We start from the raw sequence: 25,646 nt of genomic DNA on the forward strand, positions 1-25,646 counted from the left end.
TCCAAACAGCATGCAAAAGTGAATTTTGCATAATAGGCCCCCTTTAAATTAGCATTCGACAAACGCGAACAAACTTTTACTTATGTACACTCACAATAACAATTAAATGTTGTGCTTTTGTAAAATAAAGAAAACAAACAGGGTGCGCTTTCTGCCGTCTCGGTCTCCGTCACAGAAATGAACCAAAACTCTGTAGGCTACTTGCCTCGGTCACGATAAGAAATATGTCTATAGAAAGCTTGAGTGAACAAATATTATCTGATTATGCAATCCATACGAAACCATCCAATATTAAATTGGCTATGATATAACCATGGCTGTGTATTCCACTATATTCACTACAGTGGCTGGAAACATTGTTTTCATTCATAATTACTTGCATGGATTTACATGGCAAGTCAATCAGCAATTGAAAAATTCAGATTCAAATTCTAGACATGCCCCTTTGTCTCTTGATGTTCAATGCAGATTTATGCCCGTCTCCAGTAGAGATCCATTTCCTGGAGAGTTTAGGTGTAGGAGTTTAGTCTTAATTACAACTTGTAACTTGTGGTAGAACTCCGACTTGTACCACGTGATCGCTGTACCACCTGACCACTGCAGATTCATTTGCCGTTGATAGTGTTGCCATAAAAACAATCAATCATCTCCTAATTACGGTAATTATTACGACGTCCAACCCTAATCAAACACACCTGAACAAGCTAATCAAGGTCTTCAAGATTAGGCTATATTAGAAAGCTGCAGGCAAGTGATTTTCATTAGGGTTAGAGTTACCCAGACCCCCTTTAAAAATGTATTTTCAAAAAGTGTTTTAAACTCTTTTGGTAGCGTTTGTTGTGGGTTTCAGCTGATATTTTGATGCAGCAACAGGGGTCTTTCTTTGTAGTTTTGTGGTCCTTGCTGTCCGCCCCTCCTGACTCACTAATTCAGTGCATCTTCCAGCAGCAGAGTTGATTTTGAGATTGCAGGTCGAGAGGATGACAGCTCAAGTGTACTGCTCGTTTAGTGCTGTTTTATTGTGTCTGTCTGCTTGTTTAAGCACAACAGACGCTGGAGTCCTAGGTGAGAAGTTCTTTTAGCTTCATTACGCAGCCCGAAGAAGTGCATAAATAAAGTGCCTTACAAAATTTGATTTCCGACACATCTGCTTGCAAAAATACAGTACAGACGTCAAGTGGAAGTTCATCTTTGTATGTTGGTTTAGTTTTAATAAGCAAAGTATAAATATGCAAACTGTCATAAGTTTATGCATTTTTCATTGTACAAGTAAAACCCACATAATCACTAATGGGCACTTTTGTTTACTGTTAAGCACGCACATTAGTCTTATAATATGGCTGCAAAATTGTTACCGGACTGTATCAATCCTGAGTTTAAACTTTTGCCTAAAGTCTTTTTTGTTTTTTTTTAAGAAATGCATAAGCCTACAATATAACGTGGGGAGCTAATTATAGCCGATAACTCTGCATTTTACATATATAGTGGGTTTTTATATTTGTTCTGTTTTCTGTTGAGTAGCTTATTAAAATGCTTAAACGGAAATGAGGGTGGTCATGGGGATGGCATCATTTTTGAAGATGTACACCAGTAAATTTGTATACAACAAATTAACTGATGTCAATGCTTTCTATCAGCATTGCACTATTACTCCCTCTACTACAGTGGGGTAGGTTGTAACTTCACTCTCAGTCTTTGAAACTGATTGATGCGGTTTAGTGAAAAATGGTAGATTTCTAAGCTACTTGACTTGAAGCAGATAAATGTGTGAATATTACAAAGTTTGAGACTTATTGCAAAACCCCTGACTTGCAAATGCTGAAGCAAACTATTACAGCACTTCCTGGTCTCCCCTAATGATCCTCTTCTGTAGTGTCTGGTCAGTGTCCGGCGATGCTGACGGTCGTGCCCTCCCGACGAGATTGCACTTCTGATAGAGACTGCTCTGGAGGACACAAATGCTGTCAATTTCCCTGTGGGTCCGCGTGTGTGCCGCCTGTTTTCAGTGAGTTTTAATTATTGATGCATGCTATACGTCTTCCAGGAAAAAAACCCTGAAAAAGTTTTCACTCAGGAATTGCTAGCAAGTTTCACAAATAATTGCAAAGAAACAGCGAGTAACATATTGAACTAAACGTGAAACTATGAAGTAGATGGACTGAATATTCCGGTAAATCCTCCTACGATCATCTATTTTTTTATTTTCTTTCATACAGTGTATGAGACATTCAGTATTCAGTGATGTGGTTTCTCTGTCATGTGTCTCTATAACAGCAAAGGCAGGGGAGTGTCCAAGCACAAAGTCTGGAGCAGGAATGTGTGCAGAGTTGTGTTACTATGACAGTGACTGTCCGAACAATGAGAAATGCTGCAGCAATGGATGTGGACATCAGTGTATGGATCCATTTGCAGGTATTTGTTATTATATTAGGGTTTGGGTCAGCTTCCTCATTTCAGTTTGTCTTGTTTTATAATTAATCGTTCTCAATGTAAAAAGTATTCAGCCAATAGCACAGGATGGCTTTACAAAATTAATTCATATGATTAATAATACGATCATGATTAATAATTAAGAGGTGTAAAACTTGGTATTTGGGTTTTGTGCTGTATCTGAGACTGAATGCCTCTAAACGGACTGACTGAAGTTGACGATCTGTATCTATCCAGTGAAGCCTGCAGCCGAACCGCCGAGGCCTCCAGGAAAGCCTGCAGCCGAACCGCCGAGGCCTCCAGTGAAGCCTGCAGTTGAACCTCCAAAGCCTCCAGGGAAGCCTGCAGCCGAGCCTCCAAAGCCTCCAGGGAAGCCTGCAGCCGAGCCTCCAAAGCCTCCAGGGAAGCCTGCAGCCGAACCTCCAAAGCCTCCAGGGAAGCCTGCAGCCGAACCTCCAAAGCCTCCAGGAAAGCCTGCAGCCGAACCTCCAAAGCCTCCAGGAAAGCCTGCAGCCGAACCTCCAAAGCCTCCAGGAAAGCCTGCAGCTGAATCTCCAAAGCCTCCAGGAAAGCCTGCAGCTGAACCTCCAAAGCCTCCAGTGGAGCCTTCTACCGAAGAGCCGGAGCCTTCTACCGAAGAGCCGGAGCCTTTTACCGAAGAGCCGGAGCCTTCTACCGAACTGCCGGAGCCTTCTACCGAAATGCCGGAGCCTTCTGCTGAACTGCCGGAGCCTTCTACCGAACCTTCGGAGCCTTTAGACGAACTGCCAGTGACGCCTGCAGTGGAACCCCCGAAGCCTCCAGTGAAGCCTGCGGCCGAACCCCCGAAGCCTCCAATGAAGCCTGCGGCCGAACCCCCGAAGCCTCCAATGAAGCCTGTGGCTGAACCGCCCAAGCCTCCAATGAAGCCTGCAGGCGAACCCCCGAAGCCTCCTGTGAAGCCTGTGGCCGAACCGCCCAAGCCTCCAATGAAGCCTGTGGCTGAACCGCCCAAGCCTCCAATGAAGCCTGCAGGCGAACCCCCGAAGCCTCCTGTGAAGCCTGTGGCCGAACCGCCCAAGCCTCCAATGAAGCCTGCAGGCGAACCCCCGAAGCCTCCTGTGAAGCCTGCAGCGCCTCCAATGAAGCCTGCAGCCGAACCTCCCAAGCCAACTGACCCTTATGGCCAATGTCCTGGCCATAATTAATGTGTCTATGCATGCAGTGCTGATTTAACCATTGGATGTATGTTGTTTTCCCTGTTTATCACCAAATAAATCTCACACTTGTAAGACCATTTCCTTTCTTTTTCTTTTTTCTTTTTTTTAAAGTGGGAAAACAAGGAATTAGATTTTTGTATTCCAGTGTTAGTTTGGCTGTTCTCTCACATAATGGCTCATTGGAATCAATGCGTGAGATCCAACTCTCCAAAGCCACGCCTCTTTCAAAATGCTTGAACGCACACAGTAGAGTCTGTAACGTGTCACAGGTTGAAAGACTGCACTAAATTGCCTCATGTCTAAAATGCATAACATTACAGTGATAATGAACGTAAACAACTTGCAGTGCTCTAGTTGTACCACCTGACTGATGCAGATTCATTTCGGCGTTGATGGTGTTGACATGGAAACGTCTGAATCCAAATGCAATGATCGGACGAACAATTCTATGAATTCTGTGACGTTTCAACCAGTATTGTCTATTGACCAATAGTCTTCTGCATTCTGAAGCATTTTAGTGAAATTGTCTTCTAGTGGTCGTTTTATTTTAGGAAGTTGCAACTTCAAGCCTATTAACAGATGATCCCTTTAGTTACCTGCGACCAAATGAGTTCTGAATGCCTGTAATGCCGAGTTCACACTGCACAATTTTCAAAGTAGTCGGGTCACTGTTCTTTTCACACTGCACGGCTATCTGGGGTAACGTTCAGTTGCTGCTGTGTGCACGATGCACTGCAGTAGTCGTGGCTGAGAGGTTATGGCGATGGACTTGAAATCCATTGGGGTCTCCCCGCGCAGGTTCGAACCCTGCCGACTGTGTGGCTCTTCGTCTGTTTGCGACAGGAATTGTGACATCTAGGAGCTTTGTACGAGCTGCTTTTTTTTTCTTCTAACACGGACATTGGGCTCTTTTCAAGCCTGAAGTGGGCATCATTTCAAAAGGCCCAGATCATATGTGATTTTGGCCATTCTATTCAGGCTGTCGGAACAATGGCTTTGGCATCCCCCGACAACTTCATGGCCTTCATGTTGTGCAGCTCAAGAGACGCCGCATTATATTTTATGGAGAATCTTGGATATTAGTGTTTTGAAATGTTGCATTCGTTCTCTCTTAGAAAAGTCAAACAGAAACCTACTCATTATGTCCCAATTGCTCTTTTGTCGAAACCACCTTAGAGTTAGCAACATGCCATGAAAAAAACTCCACTCTTTCAATGGCAGTGTTCCTAGCTTTGGAAGGAGCAGCCTATCTCTCTCGTCCCTTTATAAATTGTGGTCTTCATCCTTTAATACCACAAACTTTAAGCTGACAAAGCATGAACACTTTAAGGAGAAAGTGCTGTTATATCCCTGGAGTGGCTGTTCCCTGGCAAAAGCCCAGCTAGCTCAAATGGTAGAGCATCAGACTTTTAATCTGAGGGTCCAGGGTTCAAGGAAACCTTCCCTAATCTCTTGCTGTGCTCTTCCCAGCCTTTGAGAGAGGTGGTCTTCCTCTTCAAGATAAGATGTGCCGGGGTTATTTCCCAGCATTTGGTGGTGTTTTGCCTGCTGTAATGCTTGGTTACTAGGGACTTTAAGCAACAGCTGTGGATTGCCCAACACTGCCGTTCCGGCAATGGCAAAGAGCTAAAGAGCGCAAAGATCACTAAGCGACAGTAAAGAGGACGGCATAGGGGTAATTTAATCATCAGACATAATACAAAAAAAGGAAGTGATTTTAAAAAGGAAGAGAAGGGTTGCTTTTGGCATTTAATGATATACAGAAACGATTACAATGCCACATAACCTAAAACATAACATTAATATTCTTAATCTGTCACGTAGTAACGACTACGGCAAATCAGCTGTTCTCCCGTGGTAGACGGTTACAGTAGAACGTCGCGAGGTAGCAGTTAATGTCACGCATGCGCAATAGAACGACAGAATGCCGTTCCACCAGAGGCTGTTGCTTAAAATCCCTACTGTCTAAGCAAGCGGTGGTGGGGGACTTTGAGAGAACTGAGCTGAAGCTTGCCGTTGACTCTGTATGTGCAGGCCCGGGGCAAGTGGAAAGATTGCTTTCTCTGTATAGCATTTAGTACTCTGCGTTGTGCCCGCAGCATCCCCAGTCCAAATCCGGATGATGGCATCTTTTCGTGTAGGTGAAGACGTTGTTGAACTGACGTTGTTGCCAACACAATATTTTCGCCATCCACATTGATAGTTGGCCCCGGTGTTCTCTGAGCATGTGACTCACTGGTGGGAGTAGTCGTGGCCGAGAGGTTAAGGCGATGGACTCGAAATCCATTGGGGTCTCCCCGCGCAGGTTCGAACCCTGCCGACTACGTGGCTCCTTGTCACTTTGTCTGTTTGCGACAGGAATTGTGACATCCAGGAGCTTTGTACAAACTCCTTTTTTCTCTAAAACGGAAAATTGGGCAACCCACATCTCTTTTCAAGCCTGAAGTGAGCAGGTTTTTGGTGTAGGCGAAGACGTCGTTAGTTTATAAATCAGTGTTTTGGCACACCTGTCCGAGTGGCGCAACAAATTCTTCTAAAATCTGATTTTATTTCGGGCATGTTAAAGGGGACAAGATGCAAAATGAATTTCTGATGTCCCCAGAGTGTGTATGTGAAGTTTTAGCTCAAAATACCCAACAGATCCTTTTTTAACAGCATGTTTAAATTGTCACTTTTTGGTGTGTGCCCTTTAAATGCAAATAAGCTGCTGCTGCACGGCAAAGGGGGCGGAGCTTCATGAGCTCGCGCTCAGTCTCAGGACAATTTCATCTCACGGAATGATGATAATATCAGAAACTCTCAGTAACGGTGTTCATTTCGACTCGGAGTCGGACAATAATGCCTACAGAGTCAGAGTGCTGTATGGAGATGGAACAGGTATAGTTTAGTTTAATTACGGTTATAACGTATTTGTCATCTGCTTGTATGCATCCACTACATACTAACTTACATACCACTGTAAAGTATGCTGTTTCGGACCAGGTCCGAATGATGATCAAAAATATACAGATGAGTGTAGTAAAGTTTATTGTACATCACACAAAAGATGAAGCGTCAGTTTTACTCCAGAAAATCACTGTAAGAGCTGAGTAAACACAGCATAAGATGTGCGTAAGGACATAAACGAATTTCGGTAGAGTTGAGGGAGCATTTTCTTTGAAAACAAAATAATTCCACCACGTCTTCAGCGTCTGCCTCAGATGTCGGGAGTAAATAGAGAGAGAGCTATGTGGATTAATACATCCAGCCACACAACACCTACAACGCTTAGGAGACATTCTCGTCAGTGCAGCAATGGCGGATGTGTACAACTCGCTGTGAACTCGATCAGGGCGGGTCTATGTTAAAACTGCAGTGTCTGTCAACACTCGTGGGCGGGGCCTGTGGCTTTAGTGACGTCACTAAAGTCGCAATCTGAAAACAGGTCGTTGGGAGACACTGCTGATGATTTATGGGGATTAATAAAAAAGGAGTGAGTGGATTTTTATCACTATTGGGTGGTTGTGTACACACACTGCCAACACACATTTATGTCCAAACAGCATGCAAAAGTGAATTTTGCATAATAGGCCCCCTTTAAATTAGCATTCGACAAACGCGAACAAACTTTTACTTATGTACACTCACAATAACAATTAAATGTTGTGCTTTTGTAAAATAAAGAAAACAAACAGGGTGCGCTTTCTGCCGTCTCGGTCTCCGTCACAGAAATTAACCAAAACTCTGTAGGCTACTTGCCTCGGTCACGATAAGAAATATGTCTATAGAAAGCTTGAGTGAACAAATATTATCTGATTATGCAATCCATACGAAACCATCCAATATTAAATTGGCTATGATATAACCATGGCTGTGTATTCCACTATATTCACTACAGTGGCTGGAAACATTGTTTTCATTCATAATTACTTGCATGGATTTACATGGCAAGTCAATCAGCAATTGAAAAATTCAGATTCAAATTCTAGACATGCCCCTTTGTCTCTTGATGTTCAATGCAGATTTATGCCCGTCTCCAGTAGAGATCCATTTCCTGGAGAGTTTAGGTGTAGGAGTTTAGTCTTAATTACAACTTGTAACTTGTGGTAGAACTCCGACTTGTACCACGTGATCGCTGTACCACCTGACCACTGCAGATTCATTTGCCGTTGATAGTGTTGCCATAAAAACAATCAATCATCTCCTAATTACGGTAATTATTACGACGTCCAACCCTAATCAAACACACCTGAACAAGCTAATCAAGGTCTTCAAGATTAGGCTATATTAGAAAGCTGCAGGCAAGTGATTTTCATTAAATGCACCGGAAGTTGGTTTGCCAACCGCCATAAAACACCAAATGAAGAAGAAGAAGAAGTGATTTTCATTAGGGTTAGAGTTACCCAGACCCCCTTTAAAAATGTATTTTCAAAAAGTGTTTTAAACTCTTTTGGTAGCGTTTGTTGTGGGTTTCAGCTGATATTTTGATGCAGCAACAGGGGTCTTTCTTTGTAGTTTTGTAGTCCTTGCTGTCCGCCCCTCCTGACTCACTAATTCAGTGCATCTTCCAGCAGCAGAGTTGATTTTGAGATTGCAGGTCGAGAGGATGACAGCTCAAGTGTACTGCTCGTTTAGTGCTGTTTTATTGTGTCTGTCTGCTTGTTTAAGCACAACAGACGCTGGAGTCCTAGGTGAGAAGTTCTTTTAGCTTCATTACGCAGCCCGAAGAAGTGCATAAATAAAGTGCCTTACAAAATTTGATTTCCGACACATCTGCTTGCAAAAATACAGTACAGACGTCAAGTGGAAGTTCATCTTTGTATGTTGGTTTAGTTTTAATAAGCAAAGTATAAATATGCAAACTGTCATAAGTTTATGCATTTTTCATTGTACAAGTAAAACCCACATAATCACTAATGGGCACTTTTGTTTACTGTTAAGCACGCACATTAGTCTTATAATATGGCTGCAAAATTGTTACCGGACTGTATCAATCCTGAGTTTAAACTTTTGCCTAAAGTCTTTTTTGGTTTGTTTTAAGAAATGCATAAGCCTACAATATAACGTGGGGAGCTAATTATAGCCGATAACTCTGCATTTTACATATATAGTGGGTTTTTATATTTGTTCTGTTTTCTGTTGAGTAGCTTATTAAAATGCTTAAACGGAAATGAGGGTGGTCATGGGGATGGCATCATTTTTGAAGATGTACACCAGTAAATTTGTATACAACAAATTAACTGATGTCAATGCTTTCTATCAGCATTGCACTATTACTCCCTCTACTACAGTGGGGTAGGTTGTAACTTCACTCTCAGTCTTTGAAACTGATTGATGCGGTTTAGTGAAAAATGGTAGATTTCTAAGCTACTTGACTTGAAGCAGATAAATGTGTGAATATTACAAAGTTTGAGACTTATTGCAAAACCCCTGACTTGCAAATGCTGAAGCAAACTATTACAGCACTTCCTGGTCTCCCCTAATGATCCTCTTCTGTAGTGTCTGGTCAGTGTCCGGCGATGCTGACGGTCGTGCCCTCCCGACGAGATTGCACTTCTGATAGAGACTGCTCTGGAGGACACAAATGCTGTCAATTTCCCTGTGGGTCCGCGTGTGTGCCGCCTGTTTTCAGTGAGTTTTAATTATTGATGCATGCTATACGTCTTCCAGGAAAAAAAACCCTGAAAAAGTTTTCACTCAGGAATTGCTAGCAAGTTTCACAAATAATTGCAAAGAAACAGCGAGTAACATATTGAACTAAACGTGAAACTATGAAGTAGATGGACTGAATATTCCGGTAAATCCTCCTACGATCATCTATTTTTTTATTTTCTTTCATACAGTGTATGAGACATTCAGTATTCAGTGATGTGGTTTCTCTGTCATGTGTCTCTATAACAGCAAAGGCAGGGGAGTGTCCAAGCACAAAGTCTGGAGCAGGAATGTGTGCAGAGTTGTGTTACTATGACAGTGACTGTCCGAACAATGAGAAATGCTGCAGCAATGGATGTGGACATCAGTGTATGGATCCATTTGCAGGTATTTGTTATATTAGGGTTTGGGTCAGCTTCCTCATTTCAGTTTGTCTTGTTTTATAATTAATCGTTCTCAATGTAAAAAGTATTCAGCCAATAGCACAGGATGGCTTTACAAAATTAATTCATATGATTAATAATACGATCATGATTAATAATTAAGAGGTGTAAAACTTGGTATTTGGGTTTTGTGCTGTATCTGAGACTGAATGCCTCTAAACGGACTGACTGAAGTTGACGATCTGTATCTATCCAGTGAAGCCTGCAGCCGAACCGCCGAGGCCTCCAGGAAAGCCTGCAGCCGAACCGCCGAGGCCTCCAGTGAAGCCTGCAGTTGAACCTCCAAAGCCTCCAGGGAAGCCTGCAGCCGAGCCTCCAAAGCCTCCAGGGAAGCCTGCAGCCGAGCCTCCAAAGCCTCCAGGGAAGCCTGCAGCCGAGCCTCCAAAGCCTCCAGGGAAGCCTGCAGCCGAACCTCCAAAGCCTCCAGGAAAGCCTGCAGCCGAACCTCCAAAGCCTCCAGGAAAGCCTGCAGCCGAACCTCCAAAGCCTCCAGGAAAGCCTGCAGCTGAACCTCCAAAGCCTCCAGGAAAGCCTGCAGCTGAACCTCCAAAGCCTCCAGTGGAGCCTTCTACCGAAGAGCCGGAGCCTTCTACCGAAGAGCCGGAGCCTTCTACCGAACTGCCGGAGCCTTCTACAGAAATGCCGGAGCCTTCTGCTGAACTGCCGGAGCCTTCTACCGAACCTTCGGAGCCTTTAGGTGAACTGCCAGTGACGCCTGCAGTGGAACCCCCGAAGCCTCCAGTGAAGCCTGCGGCCGAACCCCCGAAGCCTCCAATGAAGCCTGCGGCCGAACCCCCGAAGCCTCCAATGAAGCCTGCGGCCGAACCCCCGAAGCCTCCAATGAAGCCTGCGGCCGAACCCCCGAAGCCTCCAATGAAGCCTGCGGCCGAACCACCGAAGCCTCCAATGAAGCCTGTGGCTGAACCGCCCAAGCCTCCAATGAAGCCTGCAGGCGAACCCCCGAAGCCTCCTGTGAAGCCTGTGGCCGAACCGCCCAAGCCTCCAATGAAGCCTGCAGGCGAACCCCCGAAGCCTCCTGTGAAGCCTGCAGCGCCTCCAATGAAGCCTGCAGCCGAACCTCCCAAGCCAACTGACCCTTATGGCCAATGTCCTGGCCATAATTAATGTGTCTATGCATGCAGTGCTGATTTAACCATTGGATGTATGTTGTTTTCCCTGTTTATCACCAAATAAATCTCACACTTGTAAGACCATTTCCTTTTTTCTTTTTTTTTTAAAGTGGGAAAACAAGGAATTAGATTTTTGTATTCCAGTGTTAGTTTGGCTGTTCTCTCACATAATGGCTCATTGGAATCAATGCGTGAGATCCAACTCTCCAAAGCCACGCCTCTTTCAAAATGCTTGAACGCACACAGTAGAGTCTGTAACGTGTCACAGGTTGAAAGACTGCACTAAATTGCCTCATGTCTAAAATGCATAACATTACAGTGATAATGAACGTAAACAACTTGCAGTGCTCTAGTTGTACCACCTGACTGATGCAGATTCATTTCGGCGTTGATGGTGTTGACATGGAAACGTCTGAATCCAAATGCAATGATTGGACGAACAATTCTATGAATTCTGTGACGTTTCAACCAGTATTGTCTATTGACCAATAGTCTTCTGCATTCTGAAGCATTTTAGTGAAATTGTCTTCTAGTGGTCGTTTTATTTTAGGAAGTTGCAACTTCAAGCCTATTAACAGATGATCCCTTTAGTTACCTGCGACCAAATGAGTTCTGAATGCCTGTAATGCCGAGTTCACACTGCACAATTTTCAAAGTAGTCGGGTCACTGTTCTTTTCACACTGCACGGCTATCTGGGGTAACGTTCAGTTGCTGCTGTGTGCACGATGCACTGCAGTAGTCGTGGCTGAGAGGTTATGGCGATGGACTTGAAATCCATTGGGGTCTCCCCGCGCAGGTTCGAACCCTGCCGACTGTGTGGCTCTTCGTCTGTTTGCGACAGGAATTGTGACATCTAGGAGCTTTGTACGAGCTGCTTTTTTTTTTCTTCTAACACGGACATTGGGCTCTTTTCAAGCCTGAAGTGGGCATCGTTTCAAAAGGCCCAGATCATATGTGATTTTGGCCATTCTATTCAGGCTGTCGGAACAATGGCTTTGGCATCCCCCGACAACTTCATGGCCTTCATGTTGTGCAGCTCAAGAGACGCCGCATTATATTTTATGGAGAATCTTGGATATTAGTGTTTTGAAATGTTGCATTCGTTCTCTCTTAGAAAAGTCAAACAGAAACCTACTCATTATGTCCCAATTGCTCTTTTGTCGAAACCACCTTAGAGTTAGCAACATGCCATGAAAAAAACTCCACTCTTTCAATGGCAGTGTTCCTAGCTTTGGAAGGAGCAGCCTATCTCTCTCGTCCCTTTATAAATTGTGGTCTTCATCCTTTAATACCACAAACTTTAAGCTGACAAAGCATGAACACTTTAAGGAGAAAGTGCTGTTATATCCCTGGAGTGGCTGTTCCCTGGCAAAAGCCCAGCTAGCTCAAATGGTAGAGCATCAGACTTTTAATCTGAGGGTCCAGGGTTCAAGGAAACCTTCCCTAATCTCTTGCTGTGCTCTTCCCAGCCTTTGAGAGAGGTGGTCTTCCTCTTCAAGATAAGATGTGCCGGGGTTATTTCCCAGCATTTGGTGGTGTTTTGCCTGCTGTAATGCTTGGTTACTAGGGACTTTAAGCAACAGCTGTGGATTGCCCAACACTGCCGTTCCGGCAATGGCAAAGAGCTAAAGAGCGCAAAGATCACTAAGCGACAGTAAAGAGGACGGCATAGGGGTAATTTAATCATCAGACAAAATACAAAAAAAGGAAGTGATTTTAAAAAGGAAGAGAAGGGTTGCTTTTGGCATTTAATGATATACAGAAACGATTACAATGCCACATAACCTAAAACATAACATTAATATTCTTAATCTGTCACGTAGTAACGACTACGGCAAATCAGCTGTTCTCCCGTGGTAGACGGTTACAGTAGAACGTCGCGAGGTAGCAGTTAATGTCACGCATGCGCAATAGAACGACAGAATGCCGTTCCACCAGAGGCTGTTGCTTAAAGTCCCTACTGTCTAAGCAAGCGGTGGTGGGGGACTTTGAGAGAACTGAGCTGAAGCTTGCCGTTGACTCTGTATGTGCAGGCCCGGGGCAAGTGGAAAGATTGCTTTCTCTGTATAGCATTTAGTACTCTGCGTTGTGCCCGCAGCATCCCCAGTCCAAATCCGGATGATGGCATCTTTTCGTGTAGGTGAAGACGTTGTTGAACTGACGTTGTTGCCAACACAATATTTTCGCCATCCACATTGATAGTTGGCCCCGGTGTTCTCTGAGCATGTGACTCACTGGTGGGAGTAGTCGTGGCCGAGAGGTTAAGGCGATGGACTCGAAATCCATTGGGGTCTCCCCGCGCAGGTTCGAACCCTGCCGACTACGTGGCTCCTTGTCACTTTGTCTGTTTGCGACAGGAATTGTGACATCCAGGAGCTTTGTACAAACTCCTTTTTTCTCTAAAACGGAAAATTGGGCAACCCACATCTCTTTTCAAGCCTGAAGTGAGCAGGTTTTTGGTGTAGGCGAAGACGTCGTTAGTTTATAAATCAGTGTTTTGGCACACCTGTCCGAGTGGCGCAACAAATTCTTCTAAAATCTGATTTTATTTCGGGCATGTTAAAGGGGACAAGATGCAAAATGAATTTCTGATGTCCCCAGAGTGTGTATGTGAAGTTTTAGCTCAAAATACCCAACAGATCCTTTTTTAACAGCATGTTTAAATTGTCACTTTTTGGTGTGTGCCCTTTAAATGCAAATAAGCTGCTGCTGCACGGCAAAGGGGGCGGAGCTTCATGACCTCGCGCTCAGTCTCAGGACAATTTCATCTCACGGAATGATGATAATATCAGAAACTCTCAGTAACGGTGTTCATTTCGACTCGGAGTCGGACAATAATGCCTACAGAGTCAGAGTGCTGTATGGAGATGGAACAGGTATAGTTTAGTTTAATTACGGTTATAACGTATTTGTCATCTGCTTGTATGCATCCACTACATACTAACTTACATACCACTGTAAAGTATGCTGTTTCGGACCAGGTCCGAATGATGATCAAAAATATACAGATGAGTGTAGTAAAGTTTATTGTACATCACACAAAAGATGAAGCGTCAGTTTTACTCCAGAAAATCACTGTAAGAGCTGAGTAAACACAGCATAAGATGTGCGTAAGGACATAAACGAATTTCGGGAGAGTTGAGGGAGCATTTTCTTTGAAAACAAAATAATTCCACCACGTCTTCAGCGTCTGCCTCAGATGTCGGGAGTAAATAGAGAGAGAGCTATGTGGATTAATACATCCAGCCACACAACACCTACAACGCTTAGGAGACATTCTCGTCAGTGCAGCAATGGCGGATGTGTACAACTCGCTGTGAACTCGATCAGGGCGGGTCTATGTTAAAACTGCAGTGTCTGTCAACACTCGTGGGCGGGGCCTGTGGCTTTAGTGACGTCACTAAAGTCGCAATCTGAAAACAGGTCGTTGGGAGACACTGCTGATGATTTATGGGGATTAATAAAAAAGGAGTGAGTGGATTTTTATCACTATTGGGTGGTTGTGTACACACACTGCCAACACACATTTATGTCCAAACAGCATGCAAAAGTGAATTTTGCATAATAGGCCCCCTTTAAATTAGCATTCGACAAACGCGAACAAACTTTTACTTATGTACACTCACAATAACAATTAAATGTTGTGCTTTTGTAAAATAAAGAAAACAAACAGGGTGCGCTTTCTGCCGTCTCGGTCTCCGTCACAGAAATGAACCAAAACTCTGTAGGCTACTTGCCTCGGTCACGATAAGAAATATGTCTATAGAAAGCTTGAGTGAACAAATATTATCTGATTATGCAATCCATACGAAACCATCCAATATTAAATTGGCTATGATATAACCATGGCTGTGTATTCCACTATATTCACTACAGTGGCTGGAAACATTGTTTTCATTCATAATTACTTGCATGGATTTACATGGCAAGTCAATCAGCAATTGAAAAATTCAGATTCAAATTCTAGACATGCCCCTTTGTCTCTTGATGTTCAATGCAGATTTATGCCCGTCTCCAGTAGAGATCCATTTCCTGGAGAGTTTAGGTGTAGGAGTTTAGTCTTAATTACAACTTGTAACTTGTGGTAGAACTCCGACTTGTACCACGTGATCGCTGTACCACCTGACCACTGCAGATTCATTTGCCGTTGATAGTGTTGCCATAAAAACAATCAATCATCTCCTAATTACGGTAATTATTACGACGTCCAACCCTAATCAAACACACCTGAACAAGCTAATCAAGGTCTTCAAGATTAGGCTATATTAGAAAGCTGCAGGCAAGTGATTTTCATTAGGGTTAGAGTTACCCAGACCCCCTTTAAAAATGTATTTTCAAAAAGTGTTTTAAACTCTTTTGGTAGCGTTTGTTGTGGGTTTCAGCTGATATTTTGATGCAGCAACAGGGGTCTTTCTTTGTAGTTTTGTGGTCCTTGCTGTCCGCCCCTCCTGACTCACTAATTCAGTGCATCTTCCAGCAGCAGAGTTGATTTTGAGATTGCAGGTCGAGAGGATGACAGCTCAAGTGTACTGCTCGTTTAGTGCTGTTTTATTGTGTCTGTCTGCTTGTTTAAGCACAACAGACGCTGGAGTCCTAGGTGAGAAGTTCTTTTAGCTTCATTACGCAGCCCGAAGAAGTGCATAAATAAAGTGCCTTACAAAATTTGATTTCCGACACATCTGCTTGCAAAAATACAGTACAGACGTCAAGTGGAAGTTCATCTTTGTATGTTGGTTTAGTTTTAATAAGCAAAGTATAAATATGCAAACTGTCATAAGTTTATGCATTTTTCATTGTACAAGTAAAACCCACATAATCACTAATGGGCACTTTTGTTTACTGTTAAGCACGCACATTAGTCTTATAATATGGCTGCAAAATTGTTACCGGACTGTATCAATCCTGAGTTTAAACTTTTGCCTAAAGTCTTTTTTGGTTTGTTTTAAGAAATGCATAAGCCTACAATATAACGTGGGGAGCTAATTATAGCCGATAACTCTGCATTTTACATATATAGTGGGTTTTTATATTTGTTCTGTTTTCTGTTGAGTAGCTTATTAAAATGCTTAAACGGAAATGAGGGTGGTCATGGGGATGGCATCATTTTTGAAGATGTACACCAGTAAATTTGTATACAACAAATTAACTGATGTCAATGCTTTCTATCAGCATTGCACTATTACTCCCTCTACTACAGTGGGGTAGGTTGTAACTTCACTCTCAGTCTTTGAAACTGATTGATGCGGTTTAGTGAAAAATGGTAGATTTCTAAGCTACTTGACTTGAAGCAGATAAATGTGTGAATATTACAAAGTTTGAGACTTATTGCAAAACCCCTGACTTGCAAATGCTGAAGCAAACTATTACAGCACTTCCTGGTCTCCCCTAATGATCCTCTTCTGTAGTGTCTGGTCAGTGTCCGGCGATGCTGACGGTCGTGCCCTCCCGACGAGATTGCACTTCTGATAGAGACTGCTCTGGAGGACACAAATGCTGTCAATTTCCCTGTGGGTCCGCGTGTGTGCCGCCTGTTTTCAGTGAGTTTTAATTATTGATGCATGCTATACGTCTTCCAGGAAAAAAACCCTGAAAAAGTTTTCACTCAGGAATTGCTAGCAAGTTTCACAAATAATTGCAAAGAAACAGCGAGTAACACATTGAACTAAACGTGAAACTATGAAGTAGATGGACTGAATATTCCGGTAAATCCTCCTACGATCATCTATTTTTTTATTTTCTTTCATACAGTGTATGAGACATTCAGTATTCAGTGATGTGGTTTCTCTGTCATGTGTCTCTATAACAGCAAAGGCAGGGGAGTGTCCAAGCACAAAGTCTGGAGCAGGAATGTGTACAGAGTTGTGTTACTATGACAGTGACTGTCCGAACAATGAGAAATGCTGCAGCAATGGATGTGGACATCAGTGTATGGATCCATTTGCAGGTATTTGTTATTATATTAGGGTTTGGGTCAGCTTCCTCATTTCAGTTTGTCTTGTTTTATAATTAATCGTTCTCAATGTAAAAAGTATTCAGCCAATAGCACAGGATGGCTTTACAAAATTAATTCATATGATTAATAATACGATCATGATTAATAATTAAGAGGTGTAAAACTTGGTATTTGGGTTTTGTGCTGTATCTGAGACTGAATGCCTCTAAACGGACTGACTGAAGTTGACGATCTGTATCTATCCAGTGAAGCCTGCAGCCGAACCGCCGAGGCCTCCAGGAAAGCCTGCAGCCGAACCGCCGAGGCCTCCAGTGAAGCCTGCAGTTGAACCTCCAAAGCCTCCAGGGAAGCCTGCAGCCGAGCCTCCAAAGCCTCCAGGGAAGCCTGCAGCCGAACCTCCAAAGCCTCCAGGGAAGCCTGCAGCCGAACCTCCAAAGCCTCCAGGGAAGCCTGCAGCCGAACCTCCAAAGCCTCCAGGGAAGCCTGCAGCCGAACCTCCAAAGCCTCCAGGAAAGCCTGCAGCCGAACCTCCAAAGCCTCCAGGAAAGCCTGCAGCTGAACCTCCAAAGCCTCCAGGAAAGCCTGCAGCTGAACCTCCAAAGCCTCCAGTGGAGCCTTCTACCGAAGAGCCGGAGCCTTCTACCGAAGAGCCGGAGCCTTCTACCGAACTGCCGGAGCCTTCTACAGAAATGCCGGAGCCTTCTGCTGAACTGCCGGAGCCTTCTACCGAACCTTCGGAGCCTTTAGACGAACTGCCAGTGACGCCTGCAGTGGAACCCCCGAAGCCTCCAGTGAAGCCTGCAGCCGAACCCCCGAAGCCTCCAATGAAGCCTGCAGCCGAACCCCCGAAGCCTCCAATGAAGCCTGCGGCCGAACCCCCGAAGCCTCCAATGAAGCCTGTGGCCGAACCCCCGAAGCCTCCAATGAAGCCTGTGGCTGAACCGCCCAAGCCTCCAATGAAGCCTGCAGGCGAACCCCCGAAGCCTCCTGTGAAGCCTGTGGCCGAACCGCCCAAGCCTCCAATGAAGCCTGCAGGCGAACCCCCGAAGCCTCCTGTGAAGCCTGCAGCGCCTCCAATGAAGCCTGCAGCCGAACCTCCCAAGCCAACTGACCCTTATGGCCAATGTCCTGGCCATAATTAATGTGTCTATGCATGCAGTGCTGATTTAACCATTGGATGTATGTTGTTTTCCCTGTTTATCACCAAATAAATCTCACACTTGTAAGACCATTTCCTTTCTTTTTCTTTTTTCTTTTTTTTAAAGTGGGAAAACAAGGAATTAGATTTTTGTATTCCAGTGTTAGTTTGGCTGTTCTCTCACATAATGGCTCATTGGAATCAATGCGTGAGATCCAACTCTCCAAAGCCACGCCTCTTTCAAAATGCTTGAACGCACACAGTAGAGTCTGTAACGTGTCACAGGTTGAAAGACTGCACTAAATTGCCTCATGTCTAAAATGCATAACATTACAGTGATAATGAACGTAAACAACTTGCAGTGCTCTAGTTGTACCACCTGACTGATGCAGATTCATTTCGGCGTTGATGGTGTTGACATGGAAACGTCTGAATCCAAATGCAATGATTGGACGAACAATTCTATGAATTCTGTGACGTTTCAACCAGTATTGTCTATTGACCAATAGTCTTCTGCATTCTGAAGCATTTTAGTGAAATTGTCTTCTAGTGGTCGTTTTATTTTAGGAAGTTGCAACTTCAAGCCTATTAACAGATGATCCCTTTAGTTACCTGCGACCAAATGAGTTCTGAATGCCTGTAATGCCGAGTTCACACTGCACAATTTTCAAAGTAGTCGGGTCACTGTTCTTTTCACACTGCACGGCTATCTGGGGTAACGTTCAGTTGCTGCTGTGTGCACGATGCACTGCAGTAGTCGTGGCTGAGAGGTTATGGCGATGGACTTGAAATCCATTGGGGTCTCCCCGCGCAGGTTTGAACCCTGCCGACTGTGTGGCTCTTCGTCTGTTTGCGACAGGAATTGTGACATCTAGGAGCTTTGAACGAGCTGCTTTTTTTTTTCTTCTAACACGGACATTGGGCTCTTTTCAAGCCTGAAGTGGGCATCGTTTCAAAAGGCCCAGATCATATGTGATTTTGGCCATTCTATTCAGGCTGTCGGAACAATGGCTTTGGCATCCCCCGACAACTTCATGGCCTTCATGTTGTGCAGCTCAAGAGACGCCGCATTACATTTTATGGAGAATCTTGGATATTAGTGTTTTGAAATGTTGCATTCGTTCTCTCTTAGAAAAGTCAAACAGAAACCTACTCATTATGTCCCAATTGCTCTTTTGTCGAAACCACCTTAGAGTTAGCAACATGCCATGAAAAAAACTCCACTCTTTCAATGGCAGTGTTCCTAGCTTTGGAAGGAGCAGCCTATCTCTCTCGTCCCTTTATAAATTGTGGTCTTCATCCTTAAATACCACAAACTTTAAGCTGACAAAGCATGAACACTTTAAGGAGAAAGTGCTGTTATATCCCTGGAGTGGCTGTTCCCTGGCAAAAGCCCAGCTAGCTCAAATGGTAGAGCATCAGACTTTTAATCTGAGGGTCCAGGGTTCAAGGAAACCTTCCCTAATCTCTTGCTGTGCTCTTCCCAGCCTTTGAGAGAGGTGGTCTTCCTCTTCAAGATAAGATGTGCCGGGGTTATTTCCCAGCATTTGGTGGTGTTTTGCCTGCTGTAATGCTTGGTTACTAGGGACTTTAAGCAACAGCTGTGGATTGCCCAACACTGCCGTTCCGGCAATGGCAAAGAGCTAAAGAGCGCAAAGATCACTAAGCGACAGTAAAGAGGACGGCATAGGGGTAATTTAATCATCAGACAAAATACAAAAAAAGGAAGTGATTTTAAAAAGGAAGAGAAGGGTTGCTTTTGGCATTTAATGATATACAGAAACGATTACAATGCCACATAACCTAAAACATAACATTAATATTCTTAATCTGTCACGTAGTAACGACTACGGCAAATCAGCTGTTCTCCCGTGGTAGACGGTTACAGTAGAACGTCGCGAGGTAGCAGTTAATGTCACGCATGCGCAATAGAACGACAGAATGCCGTTCCACCAGAGGCTGTTGCTTAAAGTCCCTACTGTCTAAGCAAGCGGTGGTGGGGGACTTTGAGAGAACTGAGCTGAAGCTTGCCGTTGACTCTGTATGTGCAGGCCCGGGGCAAGTGGAAAGATTGCTTTCTCTGTATAGCATTTAGTACTCTGCGTTGTGCCCGCAGCATCCCCAGTCCAAATCCGGATGATGGCATCTTTTCGTGTAGGTGAAGACGTTGTTGAACTGACGTTGTTGCCAACACAATATTTTCGCCATCCACATTGATAGTTGGCCCCGGTGTTCTCTGAGCATGTGACTCACTGGTGGGAGTAGTCGTGGCCGAGAGGTTAAGGCGATGGACTCGAAATCCATTGGGGTCTCCCCGCGCAGGTTCGAACCCTGCCGACTACGTGGCTCCTTGTCACTTTGTCTGTTTGCGACAGGAATTGTGACATCCAGGAGCTTTGTACAAACTCCTTTTTTCTCTAAAACGGAAAATTGGGCAACCCACATCTCTTTTCAAGCCTGAAGTGAGCAGGTTTTTGGTGTAGGCGAAGACGTCGTTAGTTTATAAATCAGTGTTTTGGCACACCTGTCCGAGTGGCGCAACAAATTCTTCTAAAATCTGATTTTATTTCGGGCATGTTAAAGGGGACAAGATGCAAAATGAATTTCTGATGTCCCCAGAGTGTGTATGTGAAGTTTTAGCTCAAAATACCCAACAGATCCTTTTTTAACAGCATGTTTAAATTGTCACTTTTTGGTGTGTGCCCTTTAAATGCAAATAAGCTGCTGCTGCACGGCAAAGGGGGCGGAGCTTCATGAGCTCGCGCTCAGTCTCAGGACAATTTCATCTCACGGAATGATGATAATATCAGAAACTCTCAGTAACGGTGTTCATTTCGACTCGGAGTCGGACAATAATGCCTACAGAGTCAGAGTGCTGTATGGAGATGGAACAGGTATAGTTTAGTTTAATTACGGTTATAACGTATTTGTCATCTGCTTGTATGCATCCACTACATACTAACTTACATACCACTGTAAAGTATGCTGTTTCGGACCAGGTCCGAATGATGATCAAAAATATACAGATGAGTGTAGTAAAGTTTATTGTACATCACACAAAAGATGAAGCGTCAGTTTTACTCCAGAAAATCACTGTAAGAGCTGAGTAAACACAGCATAAGATGTGCGTAAGGACATAAACGAATTTCGGTAGAGTTGAGGGAGCATTTTCTTTGAAAACAAAATAATTCCACCACGTCTTCAGCGTCTGCCTCAGATGTCGGGAGTAAATAGAGAGAGAGCTATGTGGATTAATACATCCAGCCACACAACACCTACAACGCTTAGGAGACATTCTCGTCAGTGCAGCAATGGCGGATGTGTACAACTCGCTGTGAACTCGATCAGGGCGGGTCTATGTTAAAACTGCAGTGTCTGTCAACACTCGTGGGCGGGGCCTGTGGCTTTAGTGACGTCACTAAAGTCGCAATCTGAAAACAGGTCGTTGGGAGACACTGCTGATGATTTATGGGGATTAATAAAAAAGGAGTGAGTGGATTTTTATCACTATTGGGTGGTTGTGTACACACACTGCCAACACACATTTATGTCCAAACAGCATGCAAAAGTGAATTTTGCATAATAGGCCCCCTTTAAATTAGCATTCGACAAACGCGAACAAACTTTTACTTATGTACACTCACAATAACAATTAAATGTTGTGCTTTTGTAAAATAAAGAAAACAAACAGGGTGCGCTTTCTGCCGTCTCGGTCTCCGTCACAGAAATGAACCAAAACTCTGTAGGCTACTTGCCTCGGTCACGATAAGAAATATGTCTATAGAAAGCTTGAGTGAACAAATATTATCTGATTATGCAATCCATACGAAACCATCCAATATTAAATTGGCTATGATATAACCATGGCTGTGTATTCCACTATATTCACTACAGTGGCTGGAAACATTGTTTTCATTCATAATTACTTGCATGGATTTACATGGCAAGTCAATCAGCAATTGAAAAATTCAGATTCAAATTCTAGACATGCCCCTTTGTCTCTTGATGTTCAATGCAGATTTATGCCCGTCTCCAGTAGAGATCCATTTCCTGGAGAGTTTAGGTGTAGGAGTTTAGTCTTAATTACAACTTGTAACTTGTGGTAGAACTCCGACTTGTTCCACGTGATCGCTGTACCACCTGACCACTGCAGATTCATTTGCCGTTGATAGTGTTGCCATAAAAACAATCAATCATCTCCTAATTACGGTAATTATTACGACGTCCAACCCTAATCAAACACACCTGAACAAGCTAATCAAGGTCTTCAAGATTAGGCTATATTAGAAAGCTGCAGGCAAGTGATTTTCATTAGGGTTAGAGTTACCCAGACCCCTTTTAAAAATGTATTTTCAAAAAGTGTTTTAAACTCTTTTGGTAGCGTTTGTTGTGGGTTTCAGCTGATATTTTGATGCAGCAACAGGGGTCTTTCTTTGTAGTTTTGTGGTCCTTGCTGTCCGCCCCTCCTGACTCACTAATTCAGTGCATCTTCCAGCAGCAGAGTTGATTTTGAGATTGCAGGTCGAGAGGATGACAGCTCAAGTGTACTGCTCGTTTAGTGCTGTTTTATTGTGTCTGTCTGCTTGTTTAAGCACAACAGACGCTGGAGTCCTAGGTGAGAAGTTCTTTTAGCTTCATTACGCAGCCCGAAGAAGTGCATAAATAAAGTGCCTTACAAAATTTGATTTCCGACACATCTGCTTGCAAAAATACAGTACAGACGTCAAGTGGAAGTTCATCTTTGTATGTTGGTTTAGTTTTAATAAGCAAAGTATAAATATGCAAACTGTCATAAGTTTATGCATTTTTCATTGTACAAGTAAAACCCACATAATCACTAATGGGCACTTTTGTTTACTGTTAAGCACGCACATAGTCTTATAATATGGCTGCAAAATTGTTACCGGACTGTATCAATCCTGAGTTTAAACTTTTGCCTAAAGTCTTTTTTGGTTTGTTTTAAGAAATGCATAAGCCTACAATATAACGTGGGGAGCTAATTATAGCCGATAACTCTGCATTTTACATATATAGTGGGTTTTTATATTTGTTCTGTTTTCTGTTGAGTAGCTTATTAAAATGCTTAAACGGAAATGAGGGTGGTCATGGGGATGGCATCATTTTTGAAGATGTACACCAGTAAATTTGTATACAACAAATTAACTGATGTCAATGCTTTCTATCAGCATTGCACTATTACTCCCTCTACTACAGTGGGGTAGGTTGTAACTTCACTCTCAGTCTTTGAAACTGATTGATGCGGTTTAGTGAAAAATGGTAGATTTCTAATCTACTTGACTTGAAGCAGATAAATGTGTGAATATTACAAAGTTTGAGACTTATTGCAAAACCCCTGACTTGCAAATGCTGAAGCAAACTATTACAGCACTTCCTGGTCTCCCCTAATGATCCTCTTCTGTAGTGTCTGGTCAGTGTCCGGCGATGCTGACGGTCGTGCCCTCCCGACGAGATTGCACTTCTGATAGAGACTGCTCTGGAGGACACAAATGCTGTCAATTTCCCTGTGGGTCCGCGTGTGTGCCGCCTGTTTTCAGTGAGTTTTAATTATTGATGCATGCTATACGTCTTCCAGGAAAAAAACCCTGAAAAAGTTTTCACTCAGGAATTGCTAGCAAGTTTCACAAATAATTGCAAAGAAACAGCGAGTAACACATTGAACTAAACGTGAAACTATGAAGTAGATGGACTGAATATTCCGGTAAATCCTCCTACGATCATCTATTTTTTTATTTTCTTTCATACAGTGTATGAGACATTCAGTATTCAGTGATGTGGTTTCTCTGTCATGTGTCTCTATAACAGCAAAGGCAGGGGAGTGTCCAAGCACAAAGTCTGGAGCAGGAATGTGTACAGAGTTGTGTTACTATGACAGTGACTGTCCGAACAATGAGAAATGCTGCAGCAATGGATGTGGACATCAGTGTATGGATCCATTTGCAGGTATTTGTTATTATATTAGGGTTTGGGTCAGCTTCCTCATTTCAGTTTGTCTTGTTTTATAATTAATCGTTCTCAATGTAAAAAGTATTCAGCCAATAGCACAGGATGGCTTTACAAAATTAATTCATATGATTAATAATACGATCATGATTAATAATTAAGAGGTGTAAAACTTGGTATTTGGGTTTTGTGCTGTATCTGAGACTGAATGCCTCTAAACGGACTGACTGAAGTTGACGATCTGTATCTATCCAGTGAAGCCTGCAGCCGAACCGCCGAGGCCTCCAGGAAAGCCTGCAGCCGAACCGCCGAGGCCTCCAGTGAAGCCTGCAGTTGAACCTCCAAAGCCTCCAGGGAAGCCTGCAGCCGAGCCTCCAAAGCCTCCAGGGAAGCCTGCAGCCGAACCTCCAAAGCCTCCAGGGAAGCCTGCAGCCGAACCTCCAAAGCCTCCAGGGAAGCCTGCAGCCGAACCTCCAAAGCCTCCAGGAAAGCCTGCAGCCGAACCTCCAAAGCCTCCAGGAAAGCCTGCAGCCGAACCTCCAAAGCCTCCAGGAAAGCCTGCAGCTGAACCTCCAAAGCCTCCAGGAAAGCCTGCAGCTGAACCTCCAAAGCCTCCAGTGGAGCCTTCTACCGAAGAGCCGGAGCCTTCTACCGAAGAGCCGGAGCCTTCTACAGAAATGCCGGAGCCTTCTGCTGAACTGCCGGAGCCTTCTACCGAACCTTCGGAGCCTTTAGACGAACTGCCAGTGACGCCTGCAGTGGAACCCCCGAAGCCTCCAGTGAAGCCTGCAGCCGAACCCCCGAAGCCTCCAATGAAGCCTGCGGCCGAACCCCCGAAGCCTCCAATGAAGCCTGTGGCCGAACCCCCGAAGCCTCCAATGAAGCCTGTGGCTGAACCGCCCAAGCCTCCAATGAAGCCTGCAGGGGAACCCCCGAAGCCTCCTGTGAAGCCTGTGGCCGAACCGCCCAAGCCTCCAATGAAGCCTGCAGGCGAACCCCCGAAGCCTCCTGTGAAGCCTGCAGCGCCTCCAATGAAGCCTGCAGCCGAACCTCCCAAGCCAACTGACCCTTATGGCCAATGTCCTGGCCATAATTAATGTGTCTATGCATGCAGTGCTGATTTAACCATTGGATGTATGTTGTTTTCCCTGTTTATCACCAAATAAATCTCACACTTGTAAGACCATTTCCTTTCTTTTTCTTTTTTCTTTTTTTTAAAGTGGGAAAACAAGGAATTAGATTTTTGTATTCCAGTGTTAGTTTGGCTGTTCTCTCACATAATGGCTCATTGGAATCAATGCGTGAGATCCAACTCTCCAAAGCCACGCCTCTTTCAAAATGCTTGAACGCACACAGTAGAGTCTGTAACGTGTCACAGGTTGAAAGACTGCACTAAATTGCCTCATGTCTAAAATGCATAACATTACAGTGATAATGAACGTAAACAACTTGCAGTGCTCTAGTTGTACCACCTGACTGATGCAGATTCATTTCGGCGTTGATGGTGTTGACATGGAAACGTCTGAATCCAAATGCAATGATTGGACGAACAATTCTATGAATTCTGTGACGTTTCAACCAGTATTGTCTATTGACCAATAGTCTTCTGCATTCTGAAGCATTTTAGTGAAATTGTCTTCTAGTGGTCGTTTTATTTTAGGAAGTTGCAACTTCAAGCCTATTAACAGATGATCCCTTTAGTTACCTGCGACCAAATGAGTTCTGAATGCCTGTAATGCCGAGTTCACACTGCACAATTT

At 43.9% G+C, this 25,646-nt stretch overlaps 4 protein-coding genes across 11 annotated transcripts; all 4 read left to right on the forward strand.

Annotated features, from left to right (window-relative positions):
- The first annotated feature begins 711 nt into the window (after positions 1–711).
- LOC308692783 (uncharacterized protein) lies at positions 712–3,816 on the forward strand. 2 transcript variants are annotated; one of them, XM_081369159.1, is made up of 5 exons: positions 713–1,065; positions 1,874–2,005; positions 2,275–2,412; positions 2,668–3,510; positions 3,565–3,705. In XM_081369159.1, exons 1-5 carry the CDS (start codon positions 981–983, stop codon positions 3,615–3,617), a joined length of 1,251 nt encoding a protein of 416 aa, XP_081225285.1. In that variant the 5' UTR covers positions 713–980; the 3' UTR covers positions 3,618–3,705. The 2 variants fall into 2 exon arrangements, with proteins under 2 accessions (XP_081225284.1, XP_081225285.1); XM_081369158.1 differs by having other exon boundaries at positions 712–1,065; positions 2,668–3,816.
- A 4,091-nt stretch (positions 3,817–7,907) lies between these two features.
- LOC308692591 (uncharacterized protein) lies at positions 7,908–10,998 on the forward strand. 2 transcript variants are annotated; one of them, XM_081368729.1, is made up of 5 exons: positions 7,954–8,299; positions 9,108–9,239; positions 9,510–9,647; positions 9,900–10,721; positions 10,776–10,916. In XM_081368729.1, exons 1-5 carry the CDS (start codon positions 8,215–8,217, stop codon positions 10,826–10,828), a joined length of 1,230 nt encoding a protein of 409 aa, XP_081224855.1. In that variant the 5' UTR covers positions 7,954–8,214; the 3' UTR covers positions 10,829–10,916. The 2 variants fall into 2 exon arrangements, with proteins under 2 accessions (XP_081224854.1, XP_081224855.1); XM_081368728.1 differs by having other exon boundaries at positions 7,908–8,299; positions 9,900–10,998.
- A 4,026-nt stretch (positions 10,999–15,024) lies between these two features.
- LOC308692592 (uncharacterized protein) lies at positions 15,025–18,271 on the forward strand. Its single transcript, XM_081368730.1, has 4 exons — positions 15,025–15,431; positions 16,240–16,371; positions 16,641–16,778; positions 17,034–18,271. The coding sequence occupies exons 1-4, from the start codon at positions 15,347–15,349 to the stop codon at positions 17,927–17,929; spliced, it is 1,251 nt and encodes a 416-aa protein (XP_081224856.1). The 5' UTR covers positions 15,025–15,346; the 3' UTR covers positions 17,930–18,271.
- Positions 18,272–22,166: 3,895 nt separating this feature from the next.
- Positions 22,167–25,221, forward strand: LOC308692594 (uncharacterized protein). 6 transcript variants are annotated; one of them, XM_081368732.1, is made up of 4 exons: positions 22,167–22,540; positions 23,348–23,479; positions 23,749–23,886; positions 24,142–25,221. In XM_081368732.1, exons 1-4 carry the CDS (start codon positions 22,456–22,458, stop codon positions 24,981–24,983), a joined length of 1,197 nt encoding a protein of 398 aa, XP_081224858.1. In that variant the 5' UTR covers positions 22,167–22,455; the 3' UTR covers positions 24,984–25,221. The 6 variants fall into 6 exon arrangements, with proteins under 6 accessions (XP_081224858.1, XP_081224861.1, XP_081224859.1 ...); XM_081368735.1 differs by having other exon boundaries at positions 22,221–22,540; positions 24,307–25,071; XM_081368733.1 differs by having other exon boundaries at positions 22,235–22,540; positions 24,208–25,071.
- The last annotated feature ends 425 nt before the right edge of the window (positions 25,222–25,646 follow it).

Source organism: Scardinius erythrophthalmus (assembly GCF_964197995.2).
Source record: "Scardinius erythrophthalmus genome assembly, chromosome: 6".
NCBI lineage: Eukaryota > Metazoa > Chordata > Actinopteri > Cypriniformes > Leuciscidae > Scardinius > Scardinius erythrophthalmus.